We start from the raw sequence: 23,619 nt of genomic DNA on the forward strand, positions 1-23,619 counted from the left end.
CACTGGCCAAACAGGCTATCAGTGCACTGGTCCTGGAGATTGGCCTTTTGGAGTGTGAGCTCCAGTCAGTTTTGCGGCAGAAGGTCCTTGGCACCTGGGGTGATGAATGGCGCACCCTGCCTAAACCCAACAAACTTCAGATCGTCAAGGAGACTACCGGTGTGTGGCGCTCCTCCTTGCAGGCCTCTCGCAAGAACTCTGTTGTCCTCTGCTGGCTACGCATTGTGCTGTGAGAACCCACCTTTTTGTCACTGTGGATCAGCGTTGACAGTGGTCCACATCATGGTGGCCTGTCCACTTTTAACTGTGCTCAGGCAGACGTTTACGCTGCCTGATGCGCTCCTTGCACTTTTGACATGCTGCAGTGGCAGGCTTAGTTTTGAATTTAATTCGTGCAGGGGGCTTTTATCACTCGATCTGAGGGTTTGCCTCTTTTTTTTCTTTCTTTCTTTCTTTCTTTTTTTGTCTGGCCTTTGGCCTACGGTTTTAGATTGGGGTTTTTAGTATGTCTCTTGGTGGTTGACTTTTCCTTTTTCTTTGTTTCCATGGTCAGGCAACCACTGTAACACTCTGTGTGCTTTTAATTCCTTTTGTCTGCTCTTTGTCTGTGTCTTTCTTGTTATGCATCATCCCTTGTCATCTCCATTGCTTGCTTTTTATTCGTTGTGGGTGTTTCATGGTCCTGGAAAAAGGGACTGATGGCCTTTGTAGTCTGGTCCCTTCAACCACACAAACAAACTAACCTCAAGTACATATCGTAAGGATGTTGTTAGTGAAATAACATGTCATGAGTGGTTTCAGTGCTTCAAGAACAGTGATTTTAGTGTCGTAGACCGGAGTAGTGGTGGAAGAGAGAATGTTTTCGAAGATGCAGAATTGGAGACGTTGCTGAGTGGACTTGCGTCAAACTCAAGAAGAGTTGGCACGATTAATGGGAGTGACGCAGCAAGCCATTTCAAAATGTCTCAAGGCTATGGGCATGATTCAGAAAGAACGAACTTGGGTCCCGTGTGAGCTGAAACCAAGAGACGTTGAACGGCGATTGTGTGTTTGTGAACAGTTGCTTCAGAGGCAAAAACGGAAGGGATTTCTGCATCACATTATGACCGGGGAAGAAAAATGGGTTCATTACGATAACCGTAAACGCAAAAAATCATTGGGATATCCCAGCCATGCTTCCACGTCGACAGCCAAACCGTATATTTCATAGCTGCAAGATCATGCTCTGCATTTGGTGGTGCTTGTTATCGAATGCAATTAATACGTTTGAGCAGAGCATTAAAAGACAAACAGCCACAATACAGCGAGAGGTAAGATAAAGTGATTTTGCAGTACGACAGTGCTTGACCCCATGTTGCAAAAGATGTGAAAACGTACTTGGAAACGTTACCCCTCCCGCCGTATTCTCCAGACGTTGCTCCCTCTGACTATCACCTGTTTAGATCCATGGTGCATAGTCTGGCTGACCGGCACTTCAGATCTCATGAAGAAGTCATAAATTGGATCAATTCGTGGATTACTTCAAAAGATGAACAGTTTTTTTGATGTGGGATTCCTACATTGCCCAAAATACGGGAGAAAGTAGTGACCAGCGATGGAAAATACTTTGAATGATACATGTGTAACAATTTGTTTCATTAAAGCCTCAAATGTTTGGGAAAAATCGGCGGAAGCAAAGGTGTACACATTGTAGTTTCCACTATATGTAACTGAAACATATCCATTTCCCCATTTAAATTCTGTAGCCTACCTGCCTGTAAAGGGATCTAACATGCCACTCTCCGACTCTAAGAATGCCAGTTTTGTTGTTCCTGATGATGATGTCCTCATGAGTAGTCCCACCTGGAATTCTGAATAGGGGACTAGTTTACCTCAATAATAAATCCAAAGGGGATTCCATTATCATGAAGCCATACAGTAGACTTATGTGCTCTGGGGAAAACCCCCTGTGGTTCCAGGGGCTAGAATAGGCCCAAGGTATTCCTGCCTGTCGTAAGAGGCGACTAAAAGGAGTCTCACACTTACCGGTCCTATGAGTTCAGGTCCCATTCTATGGTTTGACCTGCCATTTTCAAAATTCTACAGTAGTACGGGCCATATGGGGAAGGATGCCTTAAGAGATGCACGAGCTATCTATAGTGCCCTTAGATTTGATCTCATGATTCTCTTGTCATAGCATTGCATCTACACCTGGGATTCAACTATTTGGACTAGGACACTTTCCGGGGTGTTTCATCTTCTGTTGTCTCCTGTCCCCTTTTGCCCCCATGCCAATATTGGATTTCTCTGTGCCCAATATCCAGCATGGTAGCCAGTCCATTGTGGTGGGTCCGTCATGTACCCATTTGGTGGTAGCCCCCTGACAACACAGGGATCGCACTGCTGCTGCCTGAGCTGAAAACGCCCCACGTATGCCATGGAGTAGATGCTAGTCTTCCTACTGCATCAGGACACCGGCCATCATGCCAGTTGGCCTTCGCTGTGCTTGGGTGGCACCCATGGAGAAAGCCCCTGATCGGAATGAAGTGCACCAGGGTGGTGACCATATGGCACCAGCAGTCTCTAAGAAGGGCAAGATAGAATACAATGCCGACAGATATGACCCTAAATCGTTTCCTTCCCTCGCTACACCATGGGAGGAACGTAGGGCTACAGAACGGTGAGAGCCATATTCACCTCGGGTTTTTAGTCTGTAGCAGAACCAATGTGGACTCTCTTCTACCTACGAAGCCTCAATTTTTCATTGAACACCCTGTGGTTAAGTTTGGAGAAGTGACAGGGCTGTCCAAGATGCGAAACAATGCATTCTTGATTCAGACAGCATCCCCAGCTCAGTCCCGAGCGTTACTTGCCTGTGACAAGCTGGGTGGTATTCCTGTTTCCGTCATTCCCATAAAAGCCTCAACATGGTCCAGGGGGATCATTTGTCATTTCAATCTCCTCTTGCAGTCTGACGACGAGCTCCGTGCCAATTTAGAACGGCGGTGTGTTCATTTCATCTGGCACGTATATTGGGGACCCAATGACAACAGGGTTGCTACCAATGCCTTCATCTTGGCCTTTGAGGGTGATTCATTGCCTGAATAGGTCAACGTGATGGTTTACCGCTGTGACGTTAAACCATACGTCCCTCCCCCTTGCGGTGCTTTAAGTGCTGGAAGTTTGGGCACATCTTCCCGCTGCATTTCCAGGGCCACATGTCGAGACTCCAGATGTCCACTGCACCCAGATACTCCATGTGCACCACCTCCTGCTTGCATCAACTGTGGAGAGCACCACTCCCCCCTGCTCGTCAGACTGTCCAGTACTCCAAAAGAAGCGGAAAATCATGGAGTACAAAACCCTGGACAGGTTGACTTACACAGAGGCTAAACGTAAATTCGAAAGACTACACCCCGTTTGATTGACGTCAACATAGGCTGGAACTACATCACCATAATCGTCCCAAGTGCCAGTGGTTCCTCACTCTGTGACACGCACAGTGGGCCCTCCGGGCCACCAGAATATATCCGTCTCCTGGTGGTAGGGGTTAAATCTTCGTCCGTTGCTCCCAAAACACCTACTTTGGGAGCAAGGCTCCCTCAAACGCAAGGGCATTGGTCCCCTCCCCCCTGCCAGAGAAGCAACAGCCTTCTTCTGCTCCTCTCATGCAGAAGGGGTCCATTGGGGTCCTCTCTTCAAAGGTCTCCACTAATGCCACATTGGACACTCACCAGTAGCTCAAGGAGCCAAAAGCTGCTGGACGAAGAGCTCCACGGTCTTTCTCCATGCCTGAAGCTGCTTCGGAGGAATCTTCCCAGCAATCCCCTAAAGAGAAGTGAGAGAGCAAGCAAACTAAGAACAAGTCTGCTAAGAACAGGACCCTCTGGTGGCCCCAACACCACCACTCCCTATCAATTCTGCATCTGAGGATGCGGTGGAGATCTTAGTGTTCCCTGCGGACCTGGATCTCACTGATGCCTCATCCACTACCACAATGCCTACAAACATTCAATCGGGGGCAGCATGTGACCCTAAGGCGTAACCTGCCTCCTTGTGCGCTTCATGCCTTCCCAGCCCCACGATAACGTCATCCTTCAGTGAGATTGCGGCGGTTTTTCCACGACCTGGATGAGCTATGGCAACTCTTAAACTTTACACCTGCTTTCTGCATTGCCCTCTGCAGCTATAAGGGATATTACAGGAACCGTAGTGACTATAATGGAGTGTCAGGTGGAGTTTGCGTCTATGTCCTGAACTCGGTATGCAGTGAACCTGTGCCCCTTCACACCCATCTTGAAGCTGTGCTGTCAGAATAAGGACGATGCAGGAAATAACTGTCTGCAACGTATATCTTCCTCCAGATAGCTGCACTGATTAAGTAACTCCCTAAACCTTTTCTACTTCTGGGAGATTTTAACGCCCATAACCCCTTGTGGGGTGGCACAGTTCTTACTAGCCGAGGCAGAGATGTCAAAAATTTACTGTCACAAAACGACCTCTGCCTCTTAAATACAGGTGGCCCCACACTTTTCAGTGTGGCACATGGCACATATTAGGCCATTGATCTCTCAGTTTGCAGTCCTGGCCTTCTCCCATCTATCCACTGGATAGCACATGGCGACATGTGTGGTAGTGACCACTTCCCTATCTTCCTGTCATTCCCTCGGTGTCATGCCCACGGACATGTACACAGATGAGTTTTCAACAAGGCAGACTGGAAAGCCTTCGCCTGTGCTGTCACTGTTGCATCTCCCCCACATGGTGCCAACGATGTTGTGGTTGAGCGGGTCACTACAATGATTGTTTCTGCGGTGGAAAACGTGATCCCTCATTCTTTCAGCTGCTCCCAGCGAAAAGTCAGTACCTTGGTGGTTGCCGGAAGTTGCTGATTAAAGAGCGTTGGCGAGATCTACAGTGACACAAGTGGCACCCTTCCCTTGAGCATCTAATAGCCTTTAAACAGCTCCGCACCCGTGTTCGCCAGCTTATAAAAAGACGGAAACAGGAGTGTTGGGAGGGGTATGTCTTATTAACAAGTGGGTGCCATACGTCACCTTCCCAAGTCTGGATGAAGATCAGACATGATTTTGGGTAACCGATCCCAACAGGTGTACATGGTGTTAATATAAATGGCATTTTATCTACCAATGCAAACGTGATTGCTGAGCACTATGCTCGCACCTCTGTGTCGGAGACTTTCAACCCCCCCTCCCCTCCCTACCCCCCTACCCACTTTCGCACTCTCAAATGGCAGACGGAAGGGAAAGTCCTCTCATTCACTACATGCCCCATTTACTTACAGAGTGGGAGCACCTCAGTGGCCTTGCACATTGCCCCAACACTGCTCCTGGGCCAGATCAGATCCACAGTCAGTTGATTAAACATATCTTGTCTGACTACAAGCGACATCTCCTCTTGATCTTCAACCAGATCTGGTGCAAAGGCGTCTTTCCATAGCGCTGGCAGGAAAGCACCATCATTCCGGTGCTCAGACCTGGAAAAAACCCCCTTGATATGGATAGCTATCATCTCATCAGCTTCACCAACATTCTTTGTAAGCTGCTGGAACGTATGTTGTGCCAGCGGTTCGATTGGGTCCTGGAGTCACGTGGCCTACTGGCTCTGTGCCAGGGCAGTTTCCGCCTGCGTCGCTCTACCAATGATTATCTTGTGTCCCTCAATTCTGCCATCCGAACAACCTTTTACAGATGCCAACACCTTGCTGCTGTCTCTTTTGATTTATGAAAAGCATATATCACCACCTGGCGACATCACATCCTTCCCACATTATACGAGTGGGTTCTGAGAGGTCTGCTCCCAATTTTTATCCAGAATTTCCTGTCGCCTTGTACTTTACGTGCCCAAGTTGGTGCCCCCCATAGTTACCCCCATATCCAGGAGAATGGGGTCCCACAGGGCTCTTTATTGAGTGTATCTCTATATTTAGTGGCCATTAGTGGTCTAGCAGGAGCTGTAGGGTCGTCCTTCTCACCCTCTCTGTATGCAGATGACTTCTGCATCCCGTACTGCTCCATTAGTATTGGTGTTGCTGAGCAGCGAATGCAGGCAGCCATCCACAAAGTGCAGTCATGGGCTCTAGCCCACGGCTTCCCGTTTTCGGCCACAAAGTTGTGTGTTACGCACTTCTGTCGGCATCGTACCGTTCATCCAGAACCAGAACTTTACCTTACTGATGAGCCCCTCACTGTAGTGGAGACATATTGATTTTTAGGACTGGTTTTCGACACCCAATTAACTTGGCTTCATCACCTTCATCAGCTTAGAAGTGCTGCCAGCACCTCAATGCCCTCCGCTACCTGAGCAGCACCAACTGGGGTGCAGATTGCTCTACGCTGCTGCAGCTATACGGAGCCCTTGTTCAATCCCACCTTGATTTGGGAGTCTGGCTTATGGTTCGGTGGTGCCCTCAGCGTTGTGCTTACTCGATCCAGTGCACCACTGTGGCGTTCAATTAGTGACAGGAGCTTTTAGGATGAGTCCAGTGACCAATGTGCTGCTGGAGGCTGGAGTCCCTCCATTGCAGGTCAGGCATGCACAACCGCTGGCCAGTTACGTTGCACATATTCATAGCTCTCGCTGCACACATTCATAGGTCTCCGACGCATCCAAATTACCGTCTCCTTTTCCCACCCACGGCAGTTCATCTCTCGCATCAGCGGCCCAGGTCAGGGCTTATATCCCGTACTCTTGAGCACAACTGTTCATGCCCTGTGGAGTATTTTCTTCTGTGTACTGACTCCTTGAGCAGCCTACAAGCTATCGACCAGTGCTACCCTCGACATCCTTTGGTAGTGACCATCCAGGAGTCCATCTATGCCCTGGAATGGTCCAGTTGCTCAGTGGTGTTTGTGTGGACACCAGGACATGTTGGAATCACAGACAATGAACTTGCTGACAGGCTGGCCAAACAGGCTACACGGAAACCACTTATGGGGATCGGCATTCCAATAACTGACCTGAAGTTGTTTTTACGTCGCCAGGTTTTTCGGCTTTGGGAGACGGAATGGCATAGTCTCAGCATGCACAACAAACTGCTTGCCATTAAGGAGACTACGAATGTGTGGCAGTTCTCCATTTGGGCCTCTCAGAGAGACTCTGTGGTTCTGTGCTGGCTAGACATTGTCAACGCTTGGGTGACCCATGGGTACCTCATGTGCCATGAAGACCTGCCTCAGTCTCGATTCGGCGCCTGGTTGACAGTGGCCCATATTCTGGTGCACTGTCCCACTTTTGACTGCTCTGTGACGAAATCTTGGGTTACTGGACTCATTGCCATTAATTTTATCTGACAACGCCTCATCGGCTTATTTAGTTTTATGTTTTATTCGTGAGGGTGGGTTTTATCAGTCTATAAAAGTTTTAGTGCATGTCCTTTGTCCCTCTGTGTCCTCCACCAAAGTGCTTATAGGGTGGAGGTTTTAATGTGTTGTCAGAGTGGCTGGCTTCTCCTTTTTATTCTCATGGTCAGCCAGCCATGTTAAACTGTTTTGTTGTTTTAACAGGAGGCTGCTGGTTCATACCTCCATAGTATTTCTCTCCAAATAGTAAGTAGGATGTGTACTAGATTTGGTTGAAATAAATCCAGATGTTTAGGAAGAACTTTTACCCGTGGCTTTGCCCACTTATGTATATCACACATATTTAACATGTTTCATACATATTTGTACATATAGTTCACCTGTAACTCTAGCGACTTTTACCCTGTTGTTTCAGCTTCATGCAGCTCAATATTTATGATGTCACATCTCGTGAACTGTGTGTCATCCAATGATGTAATTTTGTAGGTACATTCAGCACTATACAGGGTGGTCCATTGATCGTGACTGGGCCAAATATCTCACAAAATAAGCGTCAAATGAAAAAAGTACAAAGAACAAAACTTGTCTAGCTTGAAGGGGGAAACCAGATGCCATAGGTCAAACGGATATCAATTGTGTTTTTTAAAATAGGAACCCCCATTTTTTATTACATATTCGTGTAGTACGTAAAGAAATATGAGTGTTATAGTTGGACCACGTTTTTCGCTTTGTGATAAATGGCGCTGTAATAGTCACAAACATATGGCTCACAATTTTAGACGAACAGTTGGTAACAGGTAGGTTTTTAAAATTAAAATACAGAACGTAGGTATGTTTGAACATTTTATTTCGGTTGTTCCAATGTGATACATGTACCTTTGTGAACTTATCATTTCTGAGAACGCATGCTGTTACAGCGTGATTACCTGTAAATACTACATTAATGCAATAAATGCTCAAAATGATGTCCGTCAACCTCAATGCATGTGGCAATACGTGTAACGACATTCCTCCCAACAGCGAGTAGTTCGCCTTCCGTAATGTTCGCACATGCATTGACAATGTGCTGACGCTTGTTGTCAGGCGTTGTCGGTGGATGACGATAGCAAATATCTTTCAACTTTCCCCACAGAAAGAAATCCGCAGACGTCAGATCTGGTGAATGTGCAGGCCATGGTATTTTGCTTCGACGACCAATCCACGTGTCATGAAATATGCTATTCAATACCGCTTCAACTGCACGCGAGCTGTGTGCCGGACATCCATCATGTTGGAAGTACATCGCCATTCTGTCATGCAGTGAAACATCTTGTAGTAACATCAGTAGAACATTATGTAGGAAATCGGCATACATTGCACCATTTAGCTTGCCATCGACAAAATGGGGGGCCAGTTATCCTTCCTCCCATAATGCTGCACCATACATTAACCCGCCAAGGTCGTTGATGTTCCACTTGTTGCAGCCATCGTGGATTTTCCGCTGCCCAATAGTGCATATTATGCCGGTTTACGTTACCGCTGTTGGTGAATGACACTTCGTCCCTAAATAGACCGTGTGCAAAAAATCTGTCATCGTCCTGTAATTTCTCTTGTGCCCAGTGGCAGAACTGTACACGATGTTCAAAGTCGTCATCATGCAATTCCTGGTGCATAGAAATATTGTATGGGTGCAATCGATGTTGATGTAGCATTCTCAACACTGACGTTTTTGAGATTCGCGATTCTCGCGCAATTTGTCTGCTACTGATGTGCGGATTAGCCATGACAGCAGCTAAAACACCTACTTGGCATCATCATTTGTTGCGGGTAATGGTTGATGTTTCATATGTGGCTGAACACTTCCTGTTTCCTTAAATAACGTAACTATCCGGCGAACGGTCCGGACACTTGGAAGATGTCATCCAGGATACCGAGCAGCATACATAGCACACGCCCGTTGGGCATTTTGATCACAATAGCCATACATCAACACGATATCGACCTTTACCGCAGTTGGTAAACGGTCCATTTTAACATGGGTAATACATCACGAAGCAAATACCGTCCACACTGGTTGAATGTTACATGATACCACGTACTTACACATTTGTGACTAATACATCGCCATCTATCACAAAGCGAAAAAAGTGTCCAGCTAAAACATTCATATTTCTTTACGTGCTACACGAATATGTAATAAAAAATGATGCCTTAGAGTAAGAAAAAGACAAAATAAATTTGGGAAAAATAAATTAGGTTGCAGCAGGAAAAAGCAGTTTTTATTTACGAAAAAGTATTGGAGACAGATTAATAGGACCTTTCATTTTTCCATGAAACACTGACAGGAGCATCACACAGTGAATTCTTAATGGAATATTTCAGTTTTTTTCTGGAAGACATTCGACTACACCGATGTCAGAACATGTCCATCCACAATAGGGCACCACCTCATTTGGCTCTGCAAGTAAGAAAATTATGCCATGGGTCAACATCATAGTGACCTGCTCACTCTCTTTATTCAACCCATTGGATTTTTTATTTTTGGGGGTATTTAAATGACATAGTGTACTAAAGATCTATTGCAAATATTGACATTCTTCATCAACATGTTCAAGAAGGGTTTCATAAGATACTCAGACATCTGGAATATGGTAGTGACTAAGACAGTCCATGATGCTTTGTTTAGAAGATTGTGTTAGACGTAATGGGAGACATTTAGAGCATTTCATTTAGCCATCAGAATACAACATTCGAACGGAAAAGAAAAAAGTGCCAGTAGCACCAATTTGAAAACAAAAAGTCAGAAATGAAGCAGACAAAAAAAAAAGGGCCGGCCGAAGTGGCCGTGCGGTTAAAGGCGCTGCAGTCTGGAACCGCAAGACCGCTACGGTCGCAGGTTCGAATCCTGCCTCGGGCATGGATGTTTGTGATGTCCTTAGGTTAGTTAGGTTTAACTAGTTCTAAGTTCTAGGGGACTAATGACCTCAGCAGTTGAGTCCCATAGTGCTCAGAGCCATTTAAACCATTTTTTTAAACAACAAAAAAGTGTCTGTACTTAAGAAAATAAAAACAAATTGACCATATGTATACAGGGTGCTACAAAAATGTACGGCCAAACTTTCAGGAAACATTCTTCACACACAAATAAAGAAAAGATGTTATGTGAACATGTGTCCGGAAACGCTTAATTTCCATGTTAGAGCTCATTTTAGTTTCGTCAGTATGTACTGAACTTCCTCGATTCACCGCCAGTTGGCCCAATTGAAGGAAGGTAATGTTGACTTCGGTGCTTGTGTTGACATGCGACTCATTGCTCTACAGCACTAGCATCAAGCACATCAGTACGTAGCATCAACAGGTTAGTGTTCATCACGAACGTGGTTTTGCAATCAGTGCAATGTTTACAAATGCGGAGTTGGCAGATGCCCATTTGATGTATGGATTTGCACGGGGCAATAGCCGTGGTGTGGTACATTTGTATCGAGACAGATTTCCAGAACGAAGGTGCCCCGACAGGAAGATGTTCGAAGCAATTGATCGGCGTCTTAGGGAGCATGGAACATTCCAGCCTATGACTCGCGACTGGGGAAGACTTAGAACAACGAGGACACTTCCAATGCTTTGTGCAGTTGACGATAGCCCTAATGTCAGCGTCAGAGAAGTTGCTGCTGTACAAGGTAAAGTTGAGCACGTAACTGTATGGTGAGTGCTACAGGAGAACCAGTTGTTTCCGTACCATGTACAGCGTGTGCAGGCACTATCAGCAGCTGATTGGCCTCCACGGGTACACTTCCGCGAATGGTTCATCCAACAATGTGTCATTCCTCATTTCAGTGCAAATGTCCTCTTTACGGATGAGGCTTCATTCCAACGTGATCAAATTGTAAATTTTCACAATCAACATGTGTGGGCTGACGAGAATCCGCACGCAATTGTGCAATCACATCATCAACACAGATTTTCTGTGAATGTTTGGGCAGGCATTGTTAGTGATGTCTTGGTTGGGCCCCATGTTCTCCCACCCACACTCAATGGAGTATGTTATCATGATTTCATACGGGATACTCTACCTGTGCTGCTAGAACGTGTGCTTTTACAAGTACGACACAATATGTGGTTCATGCACGATGAAGCTCCTGCACATTTCAGTTGAAGTGTTAGTACGCTTCTCAACAACAGATTCGGTGACCGATGGATTGGTAGAGGCGGACCGGTTCCATGGCCTCCACGCTCTCCTGACCTCAACCCTCTTAACTTTCATTTATGGGGGCATTTGAAAGCTCTTGTCTACGCAATGCCGGTACCAAAGGTAGAGACTCTTCATGCTCGTATTGTGGACGGCTGTGATACAATACGCCATTCTCCACGCCTGCATCAGCGCATCAGGGATTCCATGCGACAGAGGGTGGATGCATGTATCCTCGGTAACGGAGGACATTTTGAACATTTCCTGTAACAAAGTGTTTGAAGTCACGCTGGTACGTTCTGTTGCTGTGTGTTATCATTCCATGATTAATGTGATTTGAAGAGAAGTAATAGAATGAGCTCTAACATGGAAAGTAAGCGTTTCCGGACACATGTCCACATAACATGTTTTCTTTATTTGTGTGTGAGGAATGTTTCCTGAAAGTTTGGCCGTACCTCTTTGTAACACCCTGTATATGAGCTTTTTTGCTTCTTTTTATGTCCTATGTGCATTCCTCAGAGGTTTCTCTCATGTAAGTCGTTATCCTGTACCACTTTCTCTTAAGATGTTAACTACCTACCTGCCTATGTACCTTAGGTGTAGTTTTATGCTGTTTTATTTGTATTGTTTTAAAGAGTGAATATATTATTAAGTGAGATATATAATTAATGTTTACAAACCACATTTACAGGAACATTCACATGTTGTATGTGCTGAGTAATTGATCCTTACAGGTTTTTTCATGTTGAGATGGATCCTATCGTGTTACAAAAACAGATTCGTGATAATGCTCAGGATGTACAAAATTATATGTTGGATTTAAAAAACTGGGAGGAAGAAATGAAGAGGAAAGAACAACTATTACATGAAGAGTCAGCAGATGACAAGGTATAGAAACTCATTCCTACTGCCTTTACTGATGAGCAGAGCTTGGACTTTCATGCACTTCAAAGTATGAATGTAATTTATGGTCTGTAGATTTATTGTCTCCTAGACCATTTATATAGATAAGGAACAGCAGAGGGCCTGTCGCACTACTGAGGGGAATGCCAGAAATCCCTTCAGTTTTATCCGATGACTTTCCTTCATTTGCTATGAACTGTGACCTCTCTCACATGAAATCATGAATCTAGTTGCATAACTGAGATGATATTCCTTAATTGTGCAATTTGATTGCAAGCTGTTTGTGAGGTATGGTGTCAAAAGCCTTCTAGAAATCTAGAAATGTGGAATCTATTTGAAATTCCTTGTCAAGAGCACTCAACATTTCGTGCGAGTAGAGCTAGTAGTGTTTCACAAGAAAGAAGTTTTCTAAATATGCTGACTGTGTCTCAATAGTCTGTTCTCTTCTAGGAATTTCATAATTTTTGAACACAATATATGTCCCAAAATCGTGCTGCAAATTGATGTTAGTAACATGGGCCTGGAGTTTAGTGGCTTACTCCTATTGCCTTTCTTGAATATTTGTGTGACCTGTGCGGTGATTTAAGTTGCTTCACTGCTTTGAGGATATCTCCTTCTATGTTACTCATGTTGGCAGATGCTCTTGTTTCGAATTCTGGCATATTTACTGTATCTCCTTTGGTGAAGAAATTTCGGAAGACTGTGTTCAGTAATTCTGCTTTAGCAGCACTACCATTAATAGTATTTTCATTGCTGTTGTGCAGAGAAGGTGTTGATTCTGCCTTGCCACTAGCATGTTTTGCATACAACCAGAACCTCTTCGGATTTTCTGTCTCATTTCAAGACAAAGTTTTGTTGTTGAAACTATTATAAGCATCTCAAATTGAAGTCCGCACTAAATTTCGAGCTTCTGTTAAAGATTGCCAATCTTGGGGATTTTGTGTTTGTTTGAATTTGGCATGCTTTTTTCATCTGCAACAGTGTTCTGACCTGTTTTGTGTACCAAGGGGGATCAGCTCCATATTTTGTTAATTTATTTGATATGAATCTCTCAGTTGCTGTCAATACTATTTCTTTGAGTTTGAGCCACATCTATCAACACTTACATTGTTAATTTGGAAGGAGAGGAGATAGTCTCTCAGGAAAGCATCCTGTGAATTTTTATCTGCTTTTTGGAGTAGGTGTGTTTTTCTTTTGTTTTTGGAGGATTCTGGAGTTACGGTACTCAGTCTCGCTATGACGACCCTATGTTCACTTATTCATGTACCCATTTTGATGCTTGTTATTAGCTCAAGATTATTTGTTGCTAAGAGGTCGCATTTTTCAAGCAGAGCCGTACACATCTGATAACCTATACAAGTGGTGGGCACAAGACTCAAATCGATTATCCGCTTACAGGAAGACGCAACGTGAAGCAGGTAACTGACTTAAAAGTCATCCCCTCAGAATCAATTGCCCCCAAGCATCAGCCTCTTGTTATGGGCCTGAAGTTGAATATCCACAACCCAAATCGTTCCCCCTGCGGGTCCGGGGGTTAGAATAGGCTTGAGGTATTCCTGCCTGTCGTAAGAGATGACTAAAAGGAGTCCCTCCCCCTCAAGGGGGTAGTTTGCGCCTGCGTCCGGAGACGGACGGTTTCATGACTTACATTTGTGGTCATTTTGGTTTCTTGCTTATTCTGGTTTCTTCCTTCCTTTGTTTGGTTCCTTTCTTTGTCCTTCTCCCTCTCTCACTGTCTTCCTTACTTTTTACCTTGCCTTCTTCTCCTTGCCTTCTTGTCCACCCTATGGTCTCTGCCTCGGCATTTGAGACAGTCTGTCCTTTCTCTCCCTCTCTCCTTTTTTTTTCCTCTTCTTCTTTCCTCCCTGTGCGTGCCTGAAGGCCGACCCACGCGTAGCCGGGGACGGGCTAACGCATAATTCCCTGCCCTGGGTAGACAAGTAAGGCACGCACGTACCCCCTGGTAAAGGCCAGGCCCAGGGAGGGGTGATTGCCTGAGCTGACACCTTCCGACTATGCCGATTGGTCCCTCCGTCCGTTTCTCGGGAGGTGTAACCTGAGGTGTAAACATTTACCTAAGGCGGGAGTGCCCTCTGAGAGGGTCCCCACAAGGAAGGAGCACGCCATTGGAGACGCTGGCAATCATGGGGGGATTCCTCCGCAATGGATTTCTCTTCTTCTTCTCTCTCGACTTCTGCCCAAAAACAGAAACTTGACCAGCCGCCAGTGACAAAAGTACTACCGCCTGCCCCAAAGTTCCTCGTAGTTTGTAGATCTGAGGACGGAACGGATTTTTCACCTGTCAACTCTTTCATTATTCAGAAGGGCGTAGATGCCATAGCTGGACCTGTCAAGTCTTGTACCAGGATGCGTAACGGTACCTTGTTGTTAGAAACTGAGAGCGCCTTTCAGGCACAAAAACTGCTTCGGGCCACACTCCTGTACGCGTTCCCTGTCCGGGTAGAGGCTCACCGCACTTTGAATTTGTCGCGTGGTGTGGTATATACTAGATCACTCGACGGATTGACTGACGAGGAGATTCAGTCTTTCCTCGCTGAGCAGGGCGTGACGGCTGTCCATAGGATCATGAAAGAGGTCGACAATGACCTTGTACCAACCTGGACACTTTTCTTGACCTTTGATAGCGTTCAGCTGCCGTCGCGCATCAAAGCGGGCTATGAGGTTATTTCTGTTCTCCCCTATGTCCCGGCACCTACGCGCTGCTACCAGTGTCCGCGTTTTAATCACACCCGCCAGTCTTGTTCTAATGCGGCTAAATGTGTCACTTGTGGCAGGGACGCCCATGAGGGTGACTGTCCACTTCCGTCTCCTCGTTGCGTCAACTGTCAGGGTGACCATGCAGCGTCCTCCCGCGACTGTCCCATCTACAAGGATGAATGCTGTATACAGGAAATTCAGGTCAAAGAGAAAGTGTCCAACTCGGCTGCTCACAAGCTGACAACAAGCTTCGGGTCTTGAAACCTCTCCCCACGCCTTGGACGACCTCTTCACCCCCTTCTCGACGGGAGGAGGTCGTTTTGGCCTGGTTACGAATTGGACACTGCCGGTTCAGCCATCGCCATCTGCTGATGGCTGCGCCGGCGCCATTCTGCCATGTGGGCAATTGCTGACGGTACGCCATATTTTAACGCCCTGTCCGAATTTTAATACACTGCGCATTGATCTTGGCCAGCCATGTACTCTGGATGCCATTTTAGTGGATGACCCAGGAGCAGCTGCTCGCGTTCTTCGTTTTATCTACTTGACAAACCTGTCTAAGGACATTTGATTATGCCGTTTTCTTTTAATCTCTTGCCTGTTAATGTGCATTTTTTAGTGTTGTCCTTTTTAGTTGCTGTTTTAACCTTGTGCCTCGCAGTGCATTCATAACCTAGTCTGGGCACTAATGACCACTGTAGTTGTGCGCTCCCCCCCCACCCCCCCACCCCACCCCCCAAAAAAAAAAAAGAAAAAAAAAATTTCCCCAACAACGGACCAGCCAGTAGAAGGCATATGGAACAGCATCACTAGCCAAGCTCACTGTACAGCAAATGAGCAACCAATAAAGAAGTCTTATGGTGGAATGAAGGCACGCATGCAGCTGTGAGGTAGAAGAAGAAATATTTTGAAGTATGGTCCCAGTTCTGCATTAATGAAGATATACAACACCACAAGAAGCAAAAATTGGCTGCCAAGAAAGCACTTGCAGCAGCCAAATCATCTTACTATGGCCATATTTGTGATGAACTAGACACAACAGAAGGAGTAAATAAAATTTATCACCTTGCCAAAGCACGCCACCAAGCCACTCTGGACATTGGCCATGTCAGACACATAAAGGACAAAGACCATTGACTCCTTCGAGACACAGTCAACATTCTCCGCAGATGAAGTGATTAGTTCTCCAAAATCAGCTATGAGAAATTTGACCATCCTCCAATACTGATTGCTGATCCAGTTGCTGGACCTGTACTACCAATTAGCATCCAGGAGTTCAAGGAAGTGGTTAAGAAGTCGAAAAATGGGAAGGCTACTGGCCCTGATGACATTCCAGTGGAAGTATGGAGAATCCTTGGCCACAAAGTTGCCACAATTCGTACTGTCCACTTCAGCAGAATCATTGATGAGGATATAGTCCCAACAGTCTGGACAACTAGTGTTACACAGCCAATCTGGGCGGGGAAAGGTGATGCGACAGAATGCTCGCAGTACCGACCAATTTGACTGCTTTGAGCGTGTTATAGACTCCAGGGGCTCCGTGCGATTGTTTGTATCACTCCAAACCAATGCAGGCTTATCAAAGGAAGTGGAACTACAGGTGCCATTCATGCCACTCAGTTACTTAGTGTAAAACACCATGAGAAAAACAAGGATACTCATATGTCATTCGTAGGTCTCAAAAAGGTCTTTGACCGTGTCCCACATCAACGTATTCGACGTGCATTATGGTCTCTCAGTGTTCGTGAAGCTTTTGTCTGACGGGTCCAACTGCTATATCAAAATGTCTCCAGTAATGTCCGATGTACAGTGGGAACATCACCCACTTTTACTACAGTGTCGGAGTACATCAAGGTTCAGTAGTGTTACCCCTACTATTTATCCTCTGTATGGTCACTGTGATGTACGACTTACGGTCACCCCACCCTTGGTCACTCCTATACGCTGATATTGTTTTGCTGGCAGGCAAACACCATGAAGATCTCCAGGAGCAGACTCAGCAGCAATGGAATCAATGACTTCGCAGGTTTGGCCTCCAACTGAATACCAAGAAGACTACTTGGAGTGTGGTATTCAAACTGATGGGACCATCAAAGTCAGTGGAAAAGACCTGAATTACTCAATTCAGATATCTTGGCTCACTCATATGCAATGATAGTAAAAGTCTTCCAGATGTCCGTGCCTGTGTTAACACAGTCTGGATGAAATGGTGCCAGGCGACTGGCATCTTGTGTGATCACTGTATGTCTTTATGCCTTAAGTCAATGGTTTATAGGACTGTAGTATGCCCAGTCACACTTGATAGGTCAGAATGTTGGTCAACGACAACGAAGCATGAGCAGGCTCTCCACATGATGAAAATGCAAATGCTCTGATGGTCCCTTTGGCTTATCTGATTTGACCATGCAACAAACGTCAATGTTTGGCAGCGACTTGGAGTTGCAGCCATCTCAGACAAACTACGGGAAAGCAGGTTAAGATGATACAGACACGTCATGTGCAGTAAAGCAGACCTAAGACAAGATAGATGGACTGTGTCAAGAAGTGTTTGGAATTTATCAATGCCACATATGAAGATGCCCTTGCCAGACCCAAATATAGACAGATGTGTCAACAAGCAGACCCTGCTAGTGCAGAATAAATGATAAGAAAAAGAGTGTGATTATAGCTATGAGTTTATTAAAATATGTCTTAATAAACACTAATTTACTCTGAATACTCTTCTCATTGCAAGCACTAACTGCAGCAGGGATACTTGCACTGCTTCATTTTTGTACATCACATCAAGCACCTTTTTCACATATTCTAAATTATCTCTATAATATAGAGCTGCTTCAGTCATGTTCGCCATCTCTTGATGATTGGCTCTGGGGGTAAATGAGTATCTTCCATCATATCAGTAAATAACTTCATTCTTGATGGCACCTTAACAGACACTTTTTTCATGGAGGAAATTAAGGCACTTTGGAAAATTTGCTTGAGTTTCCTCTGCCAGCTGGTGAAGAGTATGTACTAAAGAAATCATACGAACTGCTTTAAGATAAAATACCTGCAAAACTTTAGCAGCCTAAATCTTGCATGCTGTTGCACCTATGCATCATGAACGACCTTGGCAATCATTGAATGGTTTGTTTCTTTCAGTACCTTGGAGAAAGAGAGATGGGATGTTCTTGGTTCATTTCATCATTTTCCCCACAGTGACATCAGCAGTAAATTTTATACATATGTTGGTTGTTTCATTTACAGACAACCACAAGCTTGAGCCATCAAGATTGTCTCTTATTTCTTGTATTACCTGAAAAGAATTAGTTTGTTGAAAAGTAGTAAGATCGGGGGTGTAATTTGGGGTCTCACTTTTGGTGTGGCACCAAATTTAAAAAGTTTATAAAAATGTTTCTTAATCATAAACTAAATGAAATTAAACTCCATTCCACTACAGACCATACATAATTTCACATATCCACCTTAAAATATTTTTGTATAATACTTTAAAAAGTTTTAAATAATTAACAAATTATTTAAAACACAAAGTATTGGGGGGGGGGGGGGGCAGTTGACACACAAACTAATTTCATTAAATAAATTTTTAAACTTACTTCTTCATAATTTTTTCTGAGGTAGTTTCTCCTTATTGTTTATTCATCAGGAACTTTTTGTTCAGAATATTTTTTCCTGGAATGTTCAAAATTCTACATTATTTAACTTATTCAAAGGGGCATGGGCTGAAACTAATGCTTTCCAGATATCCTTCAAAAAAATTGTCATTGCAGGAAATGCTGCTGGTAAAGTTTGGATCTTAGTACTTTTCGTAATCTGGAATTTTTTGTTGCAGGGCACTTATAACAGTAGTATAACAATAATGTGAGTTTATGTTAGTTAAATAAAAATGATGATCACTAAAATGAAAATCATATATTGATTTTTAAGATATTCTGAAAATACAAAATAAAACTTACGTTTTTCATACACTTGACACAGTACTGTATCTCCATCTGTTGTAAGAGTAGGACTTCTATCAATCCAATGTTCAAACAAATAAGCCTTACTGCTCTTCTCCTTCAGCATTATAATGTTCTGTTTCCTCCCTCTCACACTGCAGAAATTATGAGTAACAGCACATTAGTTACAAATTTAAAAATTAACTGAACGTGGCACTTTTTAATTCTTGGAAATGTTAATATTGCAACAGATGGCTTCATATGTAACGTAATCCAAACTGTAGTGTGTTTTATGATGCAATGGCTGCACCAAACTTTTAAATATTTGCCATGTGATTATTGAACACCATTCAGTTTATGTCAAGTTGTTGAGCCCAAATTTTTTTATACTTTATAAAGGAACCACTCATTGTTGATAGCTATGTTCTTCTCATTTCCTGACACTTTTATGGATTTAGATACTTGATAAATAACAGCTCTTCTACACAAACAGAGCAGTAAAAAAATTTGCTTTGGTGTTTCCCTTCCTCTTAAAATATCATGGTGAAATATTTGTGTTTCGAGAATAATTGTTGAAGAAGTAAAATATATGCATAAATTAGTTAAACATATTCATTAACCCCTTATATATTCATTTATACACCCTATAAAACTTCAGTAGTAAATTCCTTACAACTTGGAATGAATTTATTCCTTACATGCATACGTGTAACTGTCAAGGAATGCAGTGTGCAAATATGTAAAAATCCGATCTCTACTTGTATCAGTTACTAATATTTAACATTAATATTAATATTTCCAGTGGAATTAGTCAAGAAACTCAGTTCGGTCTTTCGGTGTTTTGATATTCCTGCTCATTATATCCACACTGGAAGTTTTTGTGCTTGATGTTAGTACAGCAAAGATAAATCTTTCGTCTTGTTTTCACTTTTTTTAAAGTGAAAACACAGTCTTTATACTACTCAACAACCTTACTAGCCTATTGATGTAGTAGTATAGTTGCGACCTATGCAAGCTCAGTTGAAGGTAGCTACCATTTCACAGTGAACATACAAAGGTAGGGTATTTTGAATTCTTTATTTATTTATTAACATCACAGAGTGACCCATCATCTTGGTAACTATAATGGGTCTTTGCTACAACAAACTATACAGTTTCCAGGCTTTTAGTACTTTTCTTGTTTTTCATACAATTAAATTGTTAGTTAAAAAATAAAAGCAAAGCAAAAAAGACCACAGAATACATAAGTACAATTGGAAAATAAAATTACTTATTCTTAAGAAGAAAATAATACATGAAGGGGCATAGCAAAAGTGGTTCCTTTACCTAGCTATTTGAAGTGGGAGGGCTTTGGTAAATACTTCAAGCCTGTTTCACCTGAATTAGCTTATTTTATTCTACTAGAGGTACTACTATACGTATGTATGTTGTGATGTTAACTCTACGTGAGTTGTGTATGAGGTATGACAGTATTATTTGTTACTACAATTGCTTCCTCCACTTAACTGTGCCGTAAGCAGGAGAGGAGCCTCGAGAGATGACCTGAAGCCTCACCTCGCCATAGGGTGCTTCGTCTCTATGTTGTGCGTTTGTGTATGTGTATTTATATTTTATTATACTGCATATGAATGTTTATGCACAATTTTACAAAGTTCACATTTTACAGTTTGCATCTTACACATTTTACAAACTATATATTTACATGTTTGCAAATAATGATCCAAAGAACTAAATAAGTCCTTGCTGTACTTGTACAAACAGGAAAATCCATTGTTTTATTTCTATGCTAACTTATTTCTAAATTCCATGTTTGTATTATCTGTAGTATTGTTGAAGTCGAGTGATCTGCTACTATGCCTTATATGTATCTGGTGATATCGGAGTATTCATATCATCAGTATCTATATGTTTATTTGTTTGCATATCAGTGTTTGTATCTCTGCTGTCCCATGCATCATGTTATCGAGTAGTGTGTGTTTCGGATTGTGTTCCTGTAAAAGGTCATTGCTGCTTATAAGTCTTGTGTAGCACTATCGATATTTCATCAGTGATGTGTTAAGTATGTTCCAATTATTTGGGTCTCTTAAAGCTTGCCCTATGTCTTAGTTTTCTGGTGTCAGGCTTGCGTGTGTGTGTGTGTGTGTGTGTGTGTGTGTGTGTGTGTGTGTGTGTGTACACGATTTTAATGTTATGTGTTCGGGAGATTCATATCGCCCACATTCACAAAAATCACTTCGGCTAAGGCAAAAGTGGTGCAGGTGTGTAGGGTAAGGGTCATGGCCATTCAGGAGGTATACCATACCACGGCTTGGGTCAATGTGTCTGAGCCCCAACCATCCCCCTTCCAAAGATTTAATTGGCATTTTTCTGCAATATGCTCCCTTGTTATCTCATATACTTTATCCAGTCTTTCTCTTTTGAGCCAGTACAGTGCAGCTCGTGTCTGATGGTTATGTCAGTAGGGTATGTTGCAAGTACAATGCATAGGGCTTCGATGGATGTAGTGCCAAATGCCCCTAATGCCCTTAATATTTTGAGCAATACACCTCTTTGTCCACACCTCACAATGATTTTTTGAGTCATGAGTGACAGTCGATGTGCCCAGGCACTTGCTGCGAAACACTTTACAGATTCAAAGAGGGCTGTATGATACATTTGCAGTGTCTGCAAAGGCAGTCTGTAGCGAGTTGAGTTCAGCGCAGTGACTTTGTGCATTAATCTTGTTGCTTTTACAGTTATAAGTCTTATGTACTTGTTGAATGTCAGTCGTTTGTTGAGGTGTGTCCCTAGGTATCCTGTTGTTACTTTCCTCTGTATGCTCATGGTGTTCAGTCTAATGGTGGGCTTTCTCTGCAAGGCCCCTTTATCATTAAATACACTGTCAAACTCGGCACAATTGTAAGCTCGATATGGCTATAGCCTTTACTTTGAATCAAGCTTTTTGTATACAGTTGTTCATTTCAGCTGAATGTAGTACTCTCTGAATGTTACTGCCATCCTCTTATCATAACTGCCACATTTGAGTGCTGGTCATCAGTTGAGTGAGCTCTGTGGGTGTCATGTTGAATAAACATTCTGTAAATGTCTTAGATTCCCAGTTTTATTTTCTATTGCCAGCAAATATTTCCTTCTTTTTCTAGGATGCTACTCCAGTCCGGTCTAAAGTAAAGCGAAGTTCAACAGGTACCCATACAGGAACAGAAGATAACAGGAAACAGGACAAACCTAAAAAAATTCCTTCATATGATTATGCAGCTTGGGATAAATTTGATGCTGTAAGTTCACTTACCAGTCATTTTATTACAGTTTTAATTTTTTTAATTTTATACTCTGAAAATTGGCTGCTCAGACTGCAACTTGTCAGATCTGATATCTTGTTATTGTGAATTATCAAAGGGCTGGTAGTATTCAGAAGTGAAATTCCAAACAAATATAAGTTTGTTATGTAACAGCCATAATTTCAGTTCCAGCGACACACACACACACACACACACACACACACACACACACACACACACACACACACACACACACACACACCTACCTACCTACCTACCTACCTACCTACCTACCTTTGCAACTACATTGTACCAGAACTTTCCCTGCCCAATCTATAATTTGGAAATGTTGGTCTTCATACATCTCATTGTCCGGGCTATTCACCACAGTGTCCCAAATAAGGTTACTGGGCAAAATATGAGTCACCCCATTAAAAGTGCACACTGGCCACTTTGTAGTGGTCCAGAGGGTGTAAAACTGACACCAGGCGAACATGTGACACTGTACCAGTGACATAAGTCATGGCATTGAAGTGGTGTTGTAGGTCAGTCGATCATTCAAAATCAGCGCTGTAAGTTAGACTGATGTGGATAGCTTATAGAATTGCAGAAAGCAGCTGTCAGATTTGGACATGCCCACGACCCCATGGTGGATGAAGGTGTCCAATTTTTTTGGAGTGTTGACGCAGTTTGTACGATGTGTCTACAATGAATGGTGTACCATTTGCAGCCACGACCTAAGAACAGTTGTTGTAAAGAGATCCCAGCCAACATGGGCCAGATAGTAGTGTCAAGCATTGTTAATGACAGTCAGTTTTGAACCAGACAGGAATTGCTGCTGTGACTCAATGTAGGTCTATCTAAACCAGTGAATACTGCAAAAGGAACAACGTGTGATGGACACTTGGAATCGTGTACCTCACAAAAGGCCATTAGTCACAGAAGCCCAAAAAGCTGCAAACGAGGGAACCAGACAGTAACTGACAGAAATCTTAATGTGGTCCGACACATTAAGATTTTACCTCTTTTTCAAATGATGCAAGGTGCAGAGTCCACCAACAGCACAGTGAAGTATTTAACCCTCAATGCATGGATGATAAGTCAGGCCAAGATGCTTCTGTGATGATTAAGGGGTAATTTTTGGACATGACTTGGGACCACTTATTAACATCTACATCTACATGGTTACTCTGCAATTCACACTTAAGTGCCTGGCAGAGGGTTCATCGAACCATTTTCATACTACTTCTCTACCATTCCACTCTTGAATGGTGCGTGGGGAAAAGGAACACCTAAATCTTTCCGTTCGAGCTCTG

At 43.4% G+C, this 23,619-nt stretch overlaps 1 protein-coding gene across 3 annotated transcripts in view; it reads left to right on the forward strand.

The window, feature by feature from the left end:
• LOC124605438 (RNA polymerase II-associated protein 3) overlaps nucleotides 1–23,619 on the forward strand; it is a 103,432-nt gene that overhangs the window by 16,751 nt on the left and 63,062 nt on the right. For 2 of the 3 annotated variants that reach the window (XM_047137110.1, XM_047137109.1), the window contains exons 2-3: nucleotides 12,201–12,354; nucleotides 22,166–22,300. In XM_047137110.1, the coding sequence (XP_046993066.1) occupies nucleotides 12,217–12,354; nucleotides 22,166–22,300 (273 nt within the window). In that variant the 5' untranslated portion in view covers nucleotides 12,201–12,216. The remainder of the gene's footprint in view (nucleotides 1–12,200; nucleotides 12,355–22,165; nucleotides 22,301–23,619) is intronic. The other variant, XM_047137111.1, reaches the window with a different exon arrangement.

This window comes from Schistocerca americana, chromosome 3, assembly GCF_021461395.2.
Source record: "Schistocerca americana isolate TAMUIC-IGC-003095 chromosome 3, iqSchAmer2.1, whole genome shotgun sequence".
NCBI classification, from domain to species: Eukaryota; Metazoa; Arthropoda; class Insecta; order Orthoptera; family Acrididae; genus Schistocerca; species Schistocerca americana.